We start from the raw sequence: 15,522 nt of genomic DNA, 5'->3' as shown, positions 1-15,522 counted from the left end.
GATAGTTACCTTATGAAAGGCAATTCTTCAGCAATAGACTCTGGGAGAAAAGCAAGGATCAATGATTTCATGGTGGGCAAGATTACTAGTAACTGCTAATGCATTATTCGATGAAAATTTGAAAATGGTTCATAATTTATTAGAAAGGAAATGTTTTCTTTCTTTCTTCAACAAATGTTTGTTATATTCATTACTAAATTCAACTATAAGGACACAGTATCGAAAAGACAGACACGGTTTTGAGACCCACCCGATGCCCTGTGAAGAGGCCAGTGGGCCGCTGAATGATGGGAAATGTGCCAACTTGGTTCAGCGAATGGGGAACAAGAAGGCCCTGCGAGTCTTAAAAGAGAGGAGGACATTTAACACAGTCCCGATCTCTGCTGCGCCATTTGTTCTGCTGTCAGAACTTGAGAAGACCTCATGCGCAGGCATGGTCATACTATTTCAACAGATTCAGAACCCATGAAGGAATCTTCTTTCATTTAGTAACTGCGTGGAAAGGTTTCTTAGCTGTCTACTTCAGCCCTGGTTGAGGAATTGAGTCTTGTCCAAGCTCACCTACCCAGTCAGTGACAGAGATGAGAATAGAGGCCGGGTGCGGTGGCTTACGCCTCTAATCCCAGCACTTTGGGAGGCCTAGGTGGGCCAGTCACTTGAGGTCAGGAGTTTGAGACCAGCCTGGCCAACATGGTAAAAACCCCGTCTCAAAATACAAAAATTAGCTGGGTGTGGTGGCAGGCACCTGTAATCCCAGCTACTTGGGAGGCTGACACAGAATTGCTTGAACCTGGGAGGCAGAAGTTGCAGTGAGCTGAGATCACACTACTGCACTCCAGTCTGGGCAATAGAGTGAGACTCTGTCTCAAAAAAAAAAAGAAAAAGAAAAGAGAATAGAACTCCTGCCTTCTCACTCCTTGTCTGGAGCTCTTTTGTTCAGCTCAGCACTTCAACTATGTTATGCCATCTGGAAGAAAGATAAACTAGGCTGAAAGAACGTGGTGTTTGAGATTCAAAAGAAACCAAGCAGTAGAAATATTCAAAGTATTAAGTCAGCCCTTAGAATTTCTGGTCACTGAAAGTAAGCTATTCTTAGCCCCAGTCCACTTTGGGGTTTGGTAGAAGAGATGGATTCAGTCCGTAGGACTTTAAACTATTTTAAAATGTTAACAATGAAAAGGGGTCTTTAAAGTATTTTCTCAGAATCTTCTCCACTTCCTAGATGGAGAAACATTTTATTCATAAGTTGATTTATTGTGGGCTAAGACAGCCCACACCTGAATGCCATTTAAAAAGAAGTAAACTTTAATGTAAAAGACTCATCCAAATCGAATTTTTGTTTTCTTTGTATTTTATAGGTTTTGGATCTAGTAATACTGGTTCTGTGTTTGGTCAAGCAGCCAGTACTGGTGGAACAGTCTTCGGCCAGGTAAATATGCATTTGTCTTCATTCATGTCAACATTTATCAAACCAATCCAGTTTTCTGCACTGTAATATAATCAGTTCATGTTGTATGTTGACATTCATCAGATAGCCATGTGTGGTTCTTAAGCTGTACTCCCTTCAGCTGCCTTGAAGATGCAGCAATCTCAGCCTCTGATTAGAGAGGAACACTAGAATTTTGATCTTCCTTCCATAGTCCCCTGGGAAAGTACTTTGAAAGCACATTGCCTGATTTCTTTTTTCTTTAGATACAGGGTCTCACTCCATTGCCCCAGCCTGGAGTACAGTAGCGCAATCACAGCTCACTGCAGCCTTAAACTCCTGGGCTCAAGCAATCCTTCTACCTCAGCCTCCCCAGTAGCTAGGATTATAGGCACACGCCATAACACCTAGCTCATTTTTTATTTTTGTAGAGACAGGGTCTCGCTGTGTTGGCCAGGCTGGTCTCAAACTCCTGGCCTCAAGCAATCCTCCAGTACTGGGATTACAGGCATGAGCCACCACACCTGGCCACATTGCCTGATTTCTTTCAGTCCCCTGCCTGTTAGGCCAGAGCTTGACAAACTATAGTTTGTGGGCTAAATATACCCTTTAGCTTTTGGGGGGTTTGTTGTTGTTGTCATTTTTTAACTTCTTAATATACGAATGGTGTTTGTGCCTGTGTGTGTGTGTGTGTGTGTGTGTGTATCACCTGCAGCCTCTGCCTCCCATGCTCAAGTTATCCTCCCACCTCAGTCACCCAAGTAGGGACTATAGGCTTATGCCACCACACCCAGCTTTTTTTTTTTTTTTTTTTTTTGGATAGAGACAGGTTTTTGCCATGTTGCCAGGCTGGTTTCTAACTCCTGAGCTTAGGGTGATCTGCCCACCTTGGCCTCCCAAAGTTCTGGGATTACAGGCATGAGCCACGGCGCCTGGCCAATTTTATATTTTTAAGTGGTTGTTTAAAAAGAAAAAGGAGAAAGAAGATTTGGCAACATATGTGTCTCCTCTGCTAAGCTCTATGTAGCCTGGGACTCCTTTTGGTGAACCAAACTGTTTCATTTTATGTAGCTAACAGTTATCTATGTTGCCAGGCATAATTTTAAGTGCTTTATACAAATTAACTCATGTAGGCATCACAGCATCTCCATAAGATAGGTGCTATTATTATCACCATTTGAAAGATGAGAACACTGAGGGCCCAAAGAGGTTTGCTTGACTGGTACATCAGACACTAGCTGCATTTATATCATAGTAACCTAAGGAGCCCTTATGAAGAAGGATATGCTGATTTATCAGAAAGGATTGTGACTTTCACTTTCTGAAAGTAGAATTTGTATTAGTCCAGCAGTTAATAAGGTGGTAGGTATAATATATGTTTCTTATACATCTGCAGTATGAAATTTTCTTTATCATCTCTGTTTTCCTTTGAAGATAGGCTCTGCCCTGTCAATGATCTTTCTTAAAAGAGAAGTGAAACTTAAGATTTTTAGTTTCTGGTAGTAGAGGATTAGATTATTCAAACCAAGTGCTCTACTGAAAACTGCTAAAAAATGCTAGATAAAACATAAAAACCGTCTTTTTAAAAGCACCAATAAACCAACAAAGTATTTTACTAAGCCAAGAGGAAAATGGGAACCTAGAGAAATAAAGTGGAGCCCAGAAGCCTGTTGCCCTGACAGCAGTTACTAATCTAAGAAAATCTGAATTTTCTGTTTAGTAACTCAAAGGGACAGAAATCACCAACTAAGATATGCACAAAGTGGGGAGTTCTAAAAGAGACCCTCCCACAATCAGCTGGGACTCCACATTGACAGATCTCAGCTGGTGAGTAGACTGACATGGTTCCAGGGTGATGCTGCTTCCACATGCCTGGCAGGGGTGGCGCAGGCCCCCTCTGAAGGAAAAGAACTATACCTAGAGGCTACAAATTACTCTTACAAATAATTTTTAAGGATATGGATTTCTGTACCTAAATTAGACACACAAGGAAACCAGTAACTATGAGCAAGAGCCAGAATGAGCATCAGAAATCACCTTTGCACAGACTACCTAGACTATAAATCAGCTGGGGCTTACAGAGTTTAGAAGAAATCAAAGACAAACTTGAAAATACTAGTAAGGAATAGGAAATCATAAGAAGTGTCATAACAGATTTGAAGAAGAACCAAACAATTTCTAGAAAAATGTAATAATTAAACTCAGTTTTAAACTCAGTGGCTGTATTTGGAGCAGATTAGACCTGCTGAAAGGAGCAGTGGCGCACTAGAACAGAATGTGGTAGTCAACATTTCCGGCCTTCAGGGCTATTGATAACCTCTGTCATAAGCACTCAACGTGCCATTGTAGTGCAAAAGCAGCCATAGACAATATGTCAAGAAATGGGCATGATTGGTTCAAGAGAAAAAAATCCTGTGGGAGAAAATCCAACATACATTTAATCAGAGTCCTGGAAGGAGAAGAAAGAGAATGTGTGGCAGCGTTAGAGAAAGAAACTTCCAAAACTAACTGATAATAGTTAGAAGCCCAAGAAGTACCAAGCAAGAATGCATAAAAGGAAACTGATTCTGAGACCTGTCCTAGTGAGACTGCAGAATGCCAAAGGTGAAGTATTGAAAGCAATGAGAAATAAAAGAGAGATTATCTTTTAGGGAGCCATAGGCAGACTGACAGCAGACTTCTCAGCAATGACCATGAAAGTCAGAAGACTGGCCACCTAGCATTTCTAAATCCAGCAAAAAATATCTTTAAAGAATGAAGAGAAATCAAGACTTTTTTCAGATAAGCAAATACTGAGAGAATTTATGTCTAGCAGACCCGAAAGAAATTCTAAGAGATATTGTTTGGAAAGAAGGAAAATTTGACCTTACTGAAATTATGGCTTTCTTAATTTTAGGATAAAACAAGCCATTAAATAGGAAAATTGTAGCCTATCTAACCCAACAGAGTAATCGTATTCAGAATATGTAAAGAATTCCTGTAAGTCAGAAAGAAAAACAAGTATACCCAAATTAAATTACAAGGCTGACAGTACCAAGTATTGGTGAGTAAGAAGAGCAACTGGAAACTCATATATTGCTACTGACAGTGTAAATTTATATTAACCACTTTGGAAAACAATTTGGCAGTATCAAAACTAATATACAAAATCCCTCTTGGCCCAGCACATCTACCCTGAATATGTAACCAACAGAAATGAGTGCCTTTCACTCATTTGAGTTCATCAAAAGATATGGTTAAGAATGTTCACAGCAGAATTTTCTTAATAGCTAAACACAGAAAACAGCCCAAATGCTTATGAGCTGAAGAATAGATGAATAAATTGTGGTATATTTATACAGCCGAATACTACAGAGAAATAAAATGTACTGCTCCTATAACTGGCCTAGATTTGTTCTTTTTCTGTTTTTTGTTTTTGAGACGGAGTCTTAACTCTGTTGCCCAGGCTAGAGTGTAATAGCATGGTCTTGGCTCACTGTAACCTCTGCCTGCCAGGTTCAAGCAATTCTCCCGTCTCAGTTTCCTGAGTTGCTGGGATAACAGGCACATGCCTAGCTAATTTTTGTGTTTTTAGTAGAGATGGGGTTTTGTCATGTTGGCCAGGCTGGTCTCAACCACAGGAGATCCTCCCGCCTCAGCCTCCGAAAGTGCAGGGATTACAGGCGTGAGCCACCATTCCTGGCCCTAGATTTGTTCTTTGAAGAAACTCATGTACATACGTGTCAGGATCCAAGACGATTCATAGCAACATTGTTATAATAATTTAACAACTAGAAACAGCCCACATATTTATCAACATTTATATGAGTAGGTGAATTATAATTTATGTTATTTCACAGTAGATTTTTGAGACACGGTTTCACTCCTGTCACCAAGGCTGGAGTGCAATGATGTGATCTCTGCTCACGGCAGCCTTCGCCTCCAAGGCTCAAGTGATTCTCCTGCCTTAGCTACCCAAGTAGCTGGGACTACAGGTGTACACCACTGTTCCTGGCTAATTTTTTATGGTTTTTTGTAGAGACGGGATTTCACATGTTGCCCAAGCTGGTCTCGAACCAACTCCCGGGCTCAAGCAGTCTGCCTGCCTCTGCCTCCCAAAATGCTGGGATTGCAGACATCTTTATTTATTTATTTTTTTTTTTGAGACAGGATCTCACTCTGTCACCCAGGCTGGAGTGCACTGGTACAGTCACAGGTAACTGCAGCCTTGATCTCCTGGGCTCAAGCAATCCTCCCACCTCAGCCTCCAAAATAACTAGATCCACAGGTGTACCACCATGCCCAGCTAATTTTTTAAAAAAATTTTTTTAGAGGTGGGGTCTTGCCACGTTGCTTAGGCTGCTCTGGAACTCCTGGCCCAAGTGATCCTCCCACCTGGACCTCCCGAAGTGCCGATGAGATTACAGGCATGAGTCAGCATACCTGACCCCATAGTAGAGTATTATCCAGCTACGAAAATGAGCAAATTTCGGCTACACGTATAGTTGACAAGCACAATATTGAGCCAAAGAAATCTAAAACATCGGCCGGGTGCGGTGGCTCAAGCCTGTAATCCCAGCACTTTGGGAGGCCGAGGCGGGTGGATCACGAGGTCAAGAGATCGAGACCATCCTGGTCAACATGGTGAAACCCTGTCTCTACTAAAAAAAAAAAAATACAAAAAATTAGTTGGGCATGGTGGCACGTGCCTGTAATCCCAGCTACTGGGGAGGCTGAGGCAGGAGAATTGCCTGAACCCAGGAGGCAGAGGTTGCGGTGAGCCGAGATCGCACCATTGCACTCCAGCCTGGGTAATAAGAACGAAACTCCATCTCAAAAAAAAAAAAAAAAGAAAGAAATCTAAAACGTCACTGTGATAAACTCCATATTGTTATTCCCCTTCCTCTCCATATTCTTCCTCCAAAGAAATTATGTTTGCAATTGGAGGGGCCAAAGATTGAAATCAAGGTTTTTTCTATATGGCAGGAGCCTTATCTTTTTTATTTATCGCTCTATCTCCAATGCGTAGGACTGTGTCTGGCACGTGATAGACATTGTGGAAATGAATGAATTTTCAGGTAACAGAAGTATCCTCAGAAAACTCCAAAGATGCTAGGTAGATTCTGGCTAGGATGTTAGAGGATGTAGAAAACCCTCACTGCCGTAATAACACCAAGACAAATCCAGATAATGTAGACATCACACTTACTCTGGGAGTACTGGAATTATTTACTGCTGTATAACAAATTACCTCAAAACCTAGTAGCCTGCAACAGCTACTTACTACAGCCTTGGATTCTGTAGGTCATAACTTCAGATGAACTTAGTAAGTGTAGCTTGTCTTCACAGTATCTGTGGTCTCAGCTGGGAGAAGGGAATACTGGAGGTGAGTCATCTGAAGGCTCGCTCTGATGTCAGTGGTTGGCTTGACTGTTGACTCAGATCCTAACTGGAGCTGTTAGCTGAACACCTACATTTGGCATATGTAGCCTGGGCTTCCTCACAGCATGGTAGCTAGGTTCCAAGGAGGAACATTCCAAGAAAGAGGAACAGCCACACTGAAGCTGTATAAACTTTTATGACCTATCCTCAGAAGTCACAGAACATCCCTTAGGCTGCATCCTCTTCATCAAGGCACTCACAAAGTCCCATCCAGGCTCAAGAGGAGATAGAGAGGCCACCTCTTGCTCTAGAAGAGCATATGGGATGAGAAGTATTGCTGTGATCATCTTTGGAAAATATCTGTCACAATGGGACTATTGAAGAGTGGTAGAGAGCCTTGTTGAACTGATTTCCAGAAAGTGGAGCCCATTATAGGTGTGAGCACTGTGGCACAGCAGCTGCTAGGGGCAGGCGCCAAGTCTGGATTGAGCAGGTAGTAGAGAGGCCTTGCCAAAGACTTAAGAAAATGTACTGGCTGGAGAAGAAGTTGTTGGCATTGATGGGGAAAAGCAAAATGAACAGTAATTACATGAAAAGGTGATCAAGTAGCATTAAACTAATGAGGGAGATGAAAATCAAAACCACAATTAGATAGGACACCACTTCATACCCACAAGGATGGCTATCATTTAAAAAGTAAAAAATAAAAATAACCCGTGTTAGCAAGGATACGGAGAAATTAGAACCCTCATACATTGCTGGTGGGAATGCAAAATTGTACAGCCATTATAGCTTGGTGGTTTCTCAAAAAGTTAAATGTAGTACTTCTACCATGTGACCCAGCAATTCTTCTCTTGGGTAGAATACCCAAAGGAATTGAAAAAAGACTTGAACACATACTTGTACGTCAGTGTTCATTGCAGCATTATTCATAGTAGCCAAAAGGTAGAAACAACCCACGTGTCAAACAGCAGATGAATGGATAAACAAAATGTGGTATATACATTCAGTGGAATATTTTTCAGCCATAAAAAGGAATGAAGTTCTCATTCATGCTACGTACAGATTAACTTTGAAAACAATATGCTAAGTCTGGGTGCAGTGTCACACACATGTGATCCCAGCACTTTGGGAGGCTGGGGTGGGCAGATTGCTTGAGCTCAGGAGTTTGAGACTGCCCTGGACTAACATGACAAAACCCCATGTCTACCAAAACACACACACACACACACACACACACACACACACACACACACACACACAATTTAGTTGGGCATGGTGGCACATGCCTGTAGTCCTAACTACTAAGGAGGCAGAGTGGGGAGGATCACTTGAGCTCAGGAGGTTAAGTCTGCTGGAGTGAGCCATGTTAGCACCACTGCACTCCAGTCTGGATGGCAAAGTGAGACCCTGTCTCAGTCAATCAGTCAAATCTGTTTGTTTATTTTTTGAGACAGAGTCTTACTCTATCTTGCAGGCTGGAGTGTAGTGGCGCAATCTTGGCTCACTACAACCTCCGCCTCCCAGGTTCAATCAATTCTCCCACCTCAGCTTCCTGAGGAGTAGCTGGGATTACACACCTGCCACCACACCCAACTAATTTGTGTATTTTTAGTAGAGATGGGATTTCACCATGTTGGTCAGGCTGGTCTCGAACTCCTAACCTCAGGTGATCTCCCCACCTCAGCCTCCCAAAGTGCTGGGATTGCAGGCATGAGCCACCACCTCAGTCAATCAGATTTATAAATTAAAAAGTCAGATTGGGATCTGAAAGACTTACAAGCGCAACAATAATTTATTTGGCATACGTATCCTCCAGCTCTCCCTTGCCAGGCCTCCCCCACTTTTACAAAGAAAAAGGAACTAAAGACAGCACTAAAAAGTAGAAAGAACTCACTGGGTCTTCCGTTCTTTTTTCTGGAACTCTTGTTTAAAAGGTGATACCGTAGCCCAATTGCCTCCTGGCTCCCACCTCAGATATTTATAAGACAAATAACCTAAACCCTAGGCAGAAACAGTGTTGGGCTAACTGGAGTTGAACTCAGTCTTCTTAAATCTGTGGCTCAGTTCCAAATCAACCCTTAGTGAAATCTGAATTATTCTCCTCACTTTAATCTACAGATGAAAGGGAGCTCTCACTCTCCAGGAGAAGCATTAGTGTTCTTCAGTCACCACTGTTCTTCCATAATACAAAGTCAAGTATACAAAAAAACAGGAATCATACAAAACAACCAGAAAACATAGTGAAACCCACAATTAAATTTTTTAAATCAGCAAAAATCAACCTATAGATGATTCAGATACTGGATCTAGAGGCAAAGACTTTAACTGTTGTGTTCAAGGGCTTATAGGAAAGTTATTGAAACAGTGGTTGAATAAGGGATCTCAGCAGAGAAGTGGAAGCTTAAAAAAGCAAATAGAACTCTGTATCTGTATTTGAAGTTTAGTATGTGAAATTTTAAAAAATTAGAAAGCCTTAACAGTAGAGTGAATACTACAAAAGAACAGTGAACTCAAAGACATATCAATAGAAGTTATCTAAAATGAAGGTCAGAGAGATGGAAAAAACATGTACAGAGCATTTCTGTGATCTGTACAACAGTATCAGCAGTCCAACCTGTGTAATCAGAGTCCTGGAAGGGTAGGATAAATTCACCAAAGAAGTACAACGCTTATACAATGACTACTATAAATCATTATCGAAAGAAATTAAAGACAACCTAAATAAATTAAAATTCATCCCATATGCATGCATCAGAAGACTCAACATTTTGTTAAGATGGAATACTTAGCTAGTAAATTGTAGAACCAGGAATGAAACCAAGGCCTGTTCAAATTAATCATTCATATACGAATTAGTGGTGAGTAGGACAGGCAAAAGTGGCTGTGTTCATGGAGCTTCCATTAGATGGAGGGAATGAATCTTTAATAAAACAGTATAATTTCATATACTATTAAGTACTATGAAGAAACAAAGCATGATATGACAGTAATTAGGGAAGATGGTTTAGGTTGGATGGTCAGGAAATGCCTCTCTGAAAACTCATAAATGTCTCTTTTTACATTTTGTTTTGTTTTTTAATTAGAACCAAATAAAGGCCACACATTGGGATTGCTTGCTGTGTCTCTTCAGTCTCTTTGTCTATAGGTTCCCCTTTCATGTCCTTCCCTTTGGAATCCTGGTAATTCAGTTGTGAACAAAGCTGGTCATTTATCCTGTGGGGTTTCTCATGATCTGGTTGCTGACTGCATCCCATGGTACGGCTTCAAAGTGAACTCGATCCTTGGCCCTCTGCTACTTCCTTTGCAGTGGTGGTTAGGTCTAGAGGCTTGAGGAGAGTCGAGTTTGATTTCTTTTTCTTTTTTTTCTTTTTTTTTTTTTTTTTTGCAATATTTCAAGTCTGGATCTTAAACACTTAGTGATATTAAGGCATTGTTAAAAATTTTCTGATATAATGGTCTTGTAGTGATGGTTTATGTTTTATGGATTTATATAGGAAAATCAGTGGATGAAATGCTATGTCTGAGATTTGCTCCACTGTAATAAAGGATGAGAGGTACTTGGGGGTAAAGACAAAATCTGATAGGCCATGAGTTGATCATTGTTGAATCTGGCTGATGGGTGTGTGGAGGGTTCATTACACTCTTCTGTCTGCTTTTTGTACATTTTTAGATTTTCCATAATTATAAGTTTTAAAACCTATTGTTATTTATCTCAACTAAAATGAATTCTCCCACACCCATTTATGAGGATGCAATAACTATCAATTCATGTTGACTTCAGTGAAGTATGTTAGCGATCGACTTCATTTTTATGGGAAGCCATTATTTATCAAATCATATTTTTAAAACTAAGCTGAACCATTTGAGGTTTCTGAGCTTTATCAGGCAAAATGCTCATATACTGGTAATTTTCTGTTTCAGCCTCATGTATGGATGTCAGCTAAGCAGTCTGTTACCTTCCACAGAAAATCATGCATTCATCGTTAAGGTTTTCTGTCTTTCCATGGCAGTTTACTAGTTATCAGAACCAGTGTTGTTAGGACTGGATTGGATGGCTAGTTTTTAAAAGCTGTGACTTATCATTAAATGATTGTAGCAAATTGTTACTGTTTTGTTGTTGTTGTTGTTGTTGTTGTTAAGAAATTTAAAGGGGATAGCTGGGTGCAGTGCCCCATGCCTGCCCCAGCACTTTGGGGGGATCACAAGGTCAGAAGTTCGAGACCAGCCTGGCCAATATGGTGAAACCCCGTCTCTACTACAAATACAAAAACCAGTCGGGCGTAATGGTGGACGCCTATAATCCCAGCTACCAGGGAGGCTGAGGCAGGAGAATTGCTTGAAACCAGAAGGTGGAGGTTGTAGTGAGCCAAGATTGTACCACTGCACTCCAGCCAGGACCAAAGAGCAAAACTCCATCTCAAAAAAAAAAAAAAAAGAGAGAGAGATAAAAAGAAATTTAAAGGGGAAAAAAAGAAACTAAGAAGTACATTAAGTTGCCCCAAGGCAAAGATTAGCTTCTTGTATTCAAAGCACAGAAGATATGTATGACTGTCCTGACAGAGGGGGAAGGTGATAAAAGATGATGTCAGAGAGGTAGATGGGACAGGTCATGTAGAGCCTTTTAGAATTGATAGGAGCGAAATGATGTAACTGCCATGGAGCAAAGTGATGTAACTGCCATTCCAAGCAGTGCTTCAGATGCTACGTGAACATAGACTGCAGCAAAAGACCAGCTAAGTTGTTGAATAGTCAGGGCAAAAGGTTGGGGTTAAGTGGCTCAGACCAGAGTAGAAAGCAAGGGATACCTGGGAGGTGGTAGGTATTTCAGAAGTGGCCCACTGGAGGTTTGACTAGTAGAGATTAAATGATTACTTAGAAAATACTTAGAAATGTGCCTAGCACATACAGAGTGCTTGATTTTTGGTTCATTGTTGTTAAAATGCTGAACAGCAACCTTTTTTTTAGCATATAAGTCTTTTTCAGGTTCCATTTTAAAATGTGTTAATTTCTTGTCTCGTGTAATTCACTCACCACCGTGTTGAGGTGGATAGTTACCCCATTTTACCGGAGAGAATCGATAACATTTCTCTGCTCTTGCAAGTTTCTGTGCACAGTAGCCCCTTTCTAAAGCCCATCTTATTCTGCATTCTCAGCCACAGAGAGATGACACTTAACTAATGTGAATAGCCCCTCAAATGTAGCCCAGTTGTTCTTTAAGAACCAGCTTCCAAAGAAGTTAAGTGTCTGGGACCTGACAGCCTCGAGTCAGCATTTGCCCCCGCGCTAGCAACATCCTCTGAGCATGAGATTTGCGAACTTGGACAGAATTCAGCTTTGGTCATCATTTCAACAATGGAGCTAATTTAAGCTTACTTCTGCAGCACTGGGAAAGTCATAATGAAGTAAAAGTGCACAAATTGAGAGAAAGGCAGTGTAAATCACTTACCTTCATTGCTGATGAGTTCAACCAAACACTGGGGGAATCAGAATAAGTGGTGTTCATAATAGCCTATAAATGTTTTCAGACTTTTTATTTGGTGGGTCTCTTGTGAGACTGGTTTTCCTGACACTGGCATTGTGTCAAACAGACACTGCAGGCAGCCTGGCAGATAAACACGAAAAGTTCCATTTGCCATAGATCATGTTTTTAGAGAAGTGCAAACATGGAATAACTTGAGAACTCCTCATAGGTGGTAAGTCCCTGTCCATAGTCTAGCTGCGTTTGTGGTTGTTAGAGCATTTGTACCAGAACTAATAAGAGTTCTCTTGCTTTTTCTATTTGTACCAGCTGTATGCACCTCTTACCCATGGATGCTGTCTGCCATTTTATGATGACCTTTCATCCTATCTTGCTTCCTGCCCCTTTTGTTTTTTAGCAGTCATCCTCTTCCAGTGGTAGCGTGTTTGGGTCTGGAAACACTGGAAGAGGAGGAGGTTTCTTCAGTGGCCTTGGAGGGAAACCCAGTCAGGAAGCAGCCAACAAAAACCCATTCAGCTCGGCCGGTGGGGGCTTTGGATCCACAGCTACTGCGAGTAAGTTGAGAAGACTTTTCCCAGTCCCTTGGTCGCCTAATGCCATTGTCATTCTCAGGGTGTTATCAAAGCTTCTGTGACAAATATAAAAAGGAAAAAAAATCTAGAAGGCCCATTTAAGATATCTTCCCCAAATCAGTGTGATCTGTTTTGCTTTTTTATTTTTGGTTTTTTAATGAGATGTCATATGTAATCATGAAAAGATATCAGAGCTGCAGGGAGAGGATCTCTGTATTGAGCTGCTCCCCTTCTCTCCCAAGGCCCAGATCACTCTGTTTCTTAGTATTGGAGTGACTTGAAGTAAATGCAAGCAGACAAGCATAAATGAGCAGCAGCAGAGCAAGCTGAGGATGCTGGGAGGAGAGCATGTAGACTTTCATTTGGGTAGTACTTTGAATTTTCCTTAAAATTCAGCTCCTGTAGGGAGATGTCACCTAAAACTTGAAGCCTTTGGTATTTCTCATCTCTTAACACTTTTGTTTTATTTTCATCTGAAGCTGTATCTTGCTAGTGCTTCCTTAGCTAATTTTTTTTTTTTTTTTTTTTTTTTTTTTTGGAGACAGTTTTACTTTTGTTACATAGATGGGAGTGCAATGGAACAATCTCGGCTCACCTCCACCTCCCAGGTTCAAATGATTCTCCTGCCTCAGCCTCCTGAGTAGCTGGAATTACAGGCACACACCACCACACCCAGCTAATTTTTGAATTTTAAGGAGAGATGGGGTTTCACCATGTTGACCATCCTGGTCTCGAACTACTGACCTCAGGTGATCTGCCCGCCTTGGCCTCCGAAAGTGCTGAGATTACAGGCATGAGCCACCACCATGCCCAGCATTAAAAATTCTTTGTTGAGCTGTGTATTCATGGTTGAAAATGAAAGGAATCTGTTTGTTTAGATCTTAACTATCCTGCTGCTCAGAAGGAGGCTGAGATTGGAAGTTGGGAGCCTGTCCTGTTTGTCTCAGCTTCTCTCATTTAATGTGCTCTACATGAAGTTTCTCTCATTGGTTGTGCTGTGCAAGATCTTCATGAATCATGAGCTAGTGTTCTGCAGTCATGACGGATGTTTCCTTACTATTAAGGCCTATGCAGTTAGCAAAACTTTCTATCCTGATTTGCCCTTCAAACTAAAAACTAGTCATTTTTTGAGTCCAGCCTGGGCAACACAGTAAGACCCCATCTCAAAAACCAAACAAACAAAAACCTAGTTATTTTGATGTCACTGTCCACTCCACTAATATATAAGGAAAGATTACTTGTCAAGAGACACATTCCTCTTAACTCGTGAAGTTATATAATCAGAATTTTTTTGTTGTTTAGGTTTTAGTTTGCCAGGAAGGATGTAGAATCCTAGAATGAAGGGGTCTTAGAAATCAAGTCTAGTAGTTTTCAAAAACTGTTCTTGCCAATGAACTCTTAAGTAGCATCCTGATAAGGAGAACAAATAAAAGTAGGTTCCTGCTGAAGCAGGGGTCAGGAACCCCAAGACACACAGCTGGCTGGCACCACAGGACTGTGAGGCTCCATAGCACACACTGAAAACATCGTCCTTTTATGGCTCTTCATTTTCCATTGAGGAAGCTAGCCCAGAATGCTGAGGTCACAAAGCCAGAAAGTCACAGATGTAGAATTCAGCTAGACCGGATATCAAATGCCAAACACAGAATCTGGCACAGAAGAGACACTTAATAACATGCTCCACTGCAGTTAGAAATTTGGGGTTTTCCTAAAGCTAAGGTATTATCTGTGAGGTTATGTTACTGACCAGTTTTGTTTAAAGTCAGATGTGTCATATCCCTGCAAACAGCCCTTTGCTCCTAGCTGATTCCTAATGCCATGACTCTCAACTGTCAAGGAGTTACCTTCTGTCAGTGGCTGGCTGCAGTTGGTTTGCACAGACACACAAGAGCCAGCCGTGCACATCTCCCCAATTGCTTATTCAGTGACATCGTGTGGGGCAGCCTGAAATTAGCCGTGGTGGAGTATTTATACCATGGAAATCAGAAAACACCACAAACCAGGACTCCCTAGCCTGTTGTTAAACATTACCGGCTAATTCTTTTAATTCTGTTTTAAAATAAACACATAACTATTCTTGATACCAGGTAACCTGTCAGTCTTCATCTTTTAAATGTTGGCTGTTAATTGTAAACCTACAATTTACATGTGTGCCTAAGGGAAGTTTAAGTGTATTTGAAGGAGGAAACACTTCACATTGTATTGTTTTTAAAAACTAAGTGTATGATTTTATTTCAATAGTTTTTGTGGTACTAGGTATATGAATCAATAGTGAAAGGGGCAGCAATTTTTTTTTTAACCCTGAGGGCCACCAAGTGCAGGATAAGAGGAAGGAGCAGTGGAGTTACATTTTAACCTTGGGATTTTCCAAATTACTTAAGGTGTTTAGTATCAGTTAAAGATTTTTTTACCCTCTTTTTGGCAACAACAATTTTGCACTATTACACAGTAAATATTTATAATCATATAATTTTATCATTTTCTTAACTCTCACATCTATTGAAAATGGATATAGGGGCATGGTGGATTATGCCTGTAATCTCAGCACTTTGGGAGGCCGAGGTGGGCGGATCACGAAGTCAGGAGTTTGAGACCAGCCTGGCCAACATAATGAGACCCCATCTCTACCAAAAATACAAAAAACAAAGTAGCCAGGTGTGGTGGTATGCACCTATAATCCC

The 15,522-nt window shown here is 41.0% G+C and overlaps 1 protein-coding gene across 3 annotated transcripts in view; it reads left to right on the top strand.

Annotated features, from left to right (window-relative positions):
• NUP214 (nucleoporin 214) overlaps nucleotides 1-15,522 on the top strand; it is a 102,982-nt gene that overhangs the window by 73,322 nt on the left and 14,138 nt on the right. For 2 of the 3 annotated variants that reach the window (XM_010341416.2, XM_010341412.2), the window contains exons 30-31: nucleotides 1,359-1,429; nucleotides 12,667-12,823. In XM_010341416.2, coding sequence (XP_010339718.2) covers nucleotides 1,359-1,429; nucleotides 12,667-12,823 — 228 coding nt within the window. The remainder of the gene's footprint in view (nucleotides 1-1,358; nucleotides 1,430-12,666; nucleotides 12,824-15,522) is intronic. The other variant, XM_010341417.2, reaches the window with a different exon arrangement.

The sequence above is a fragment of the Saimiri boliviensis genome, chromosome 2, assembly GCF_048565385.1.
Source record: "Saimiri boliviensis isolate mSaiBol1 chromosome 2, mSaiBol1.pri, whole genome shotgun sequence".
NCBI classification, from domain to species: Eukaryota; Metazoa; Chordata; class Mammalia; order Primates; family Cebidae; genus Saimiri; species Saimiri boliviensis.
This window is presented reverse-complemented; position numbering and strand designations above follow the sequence as displayed.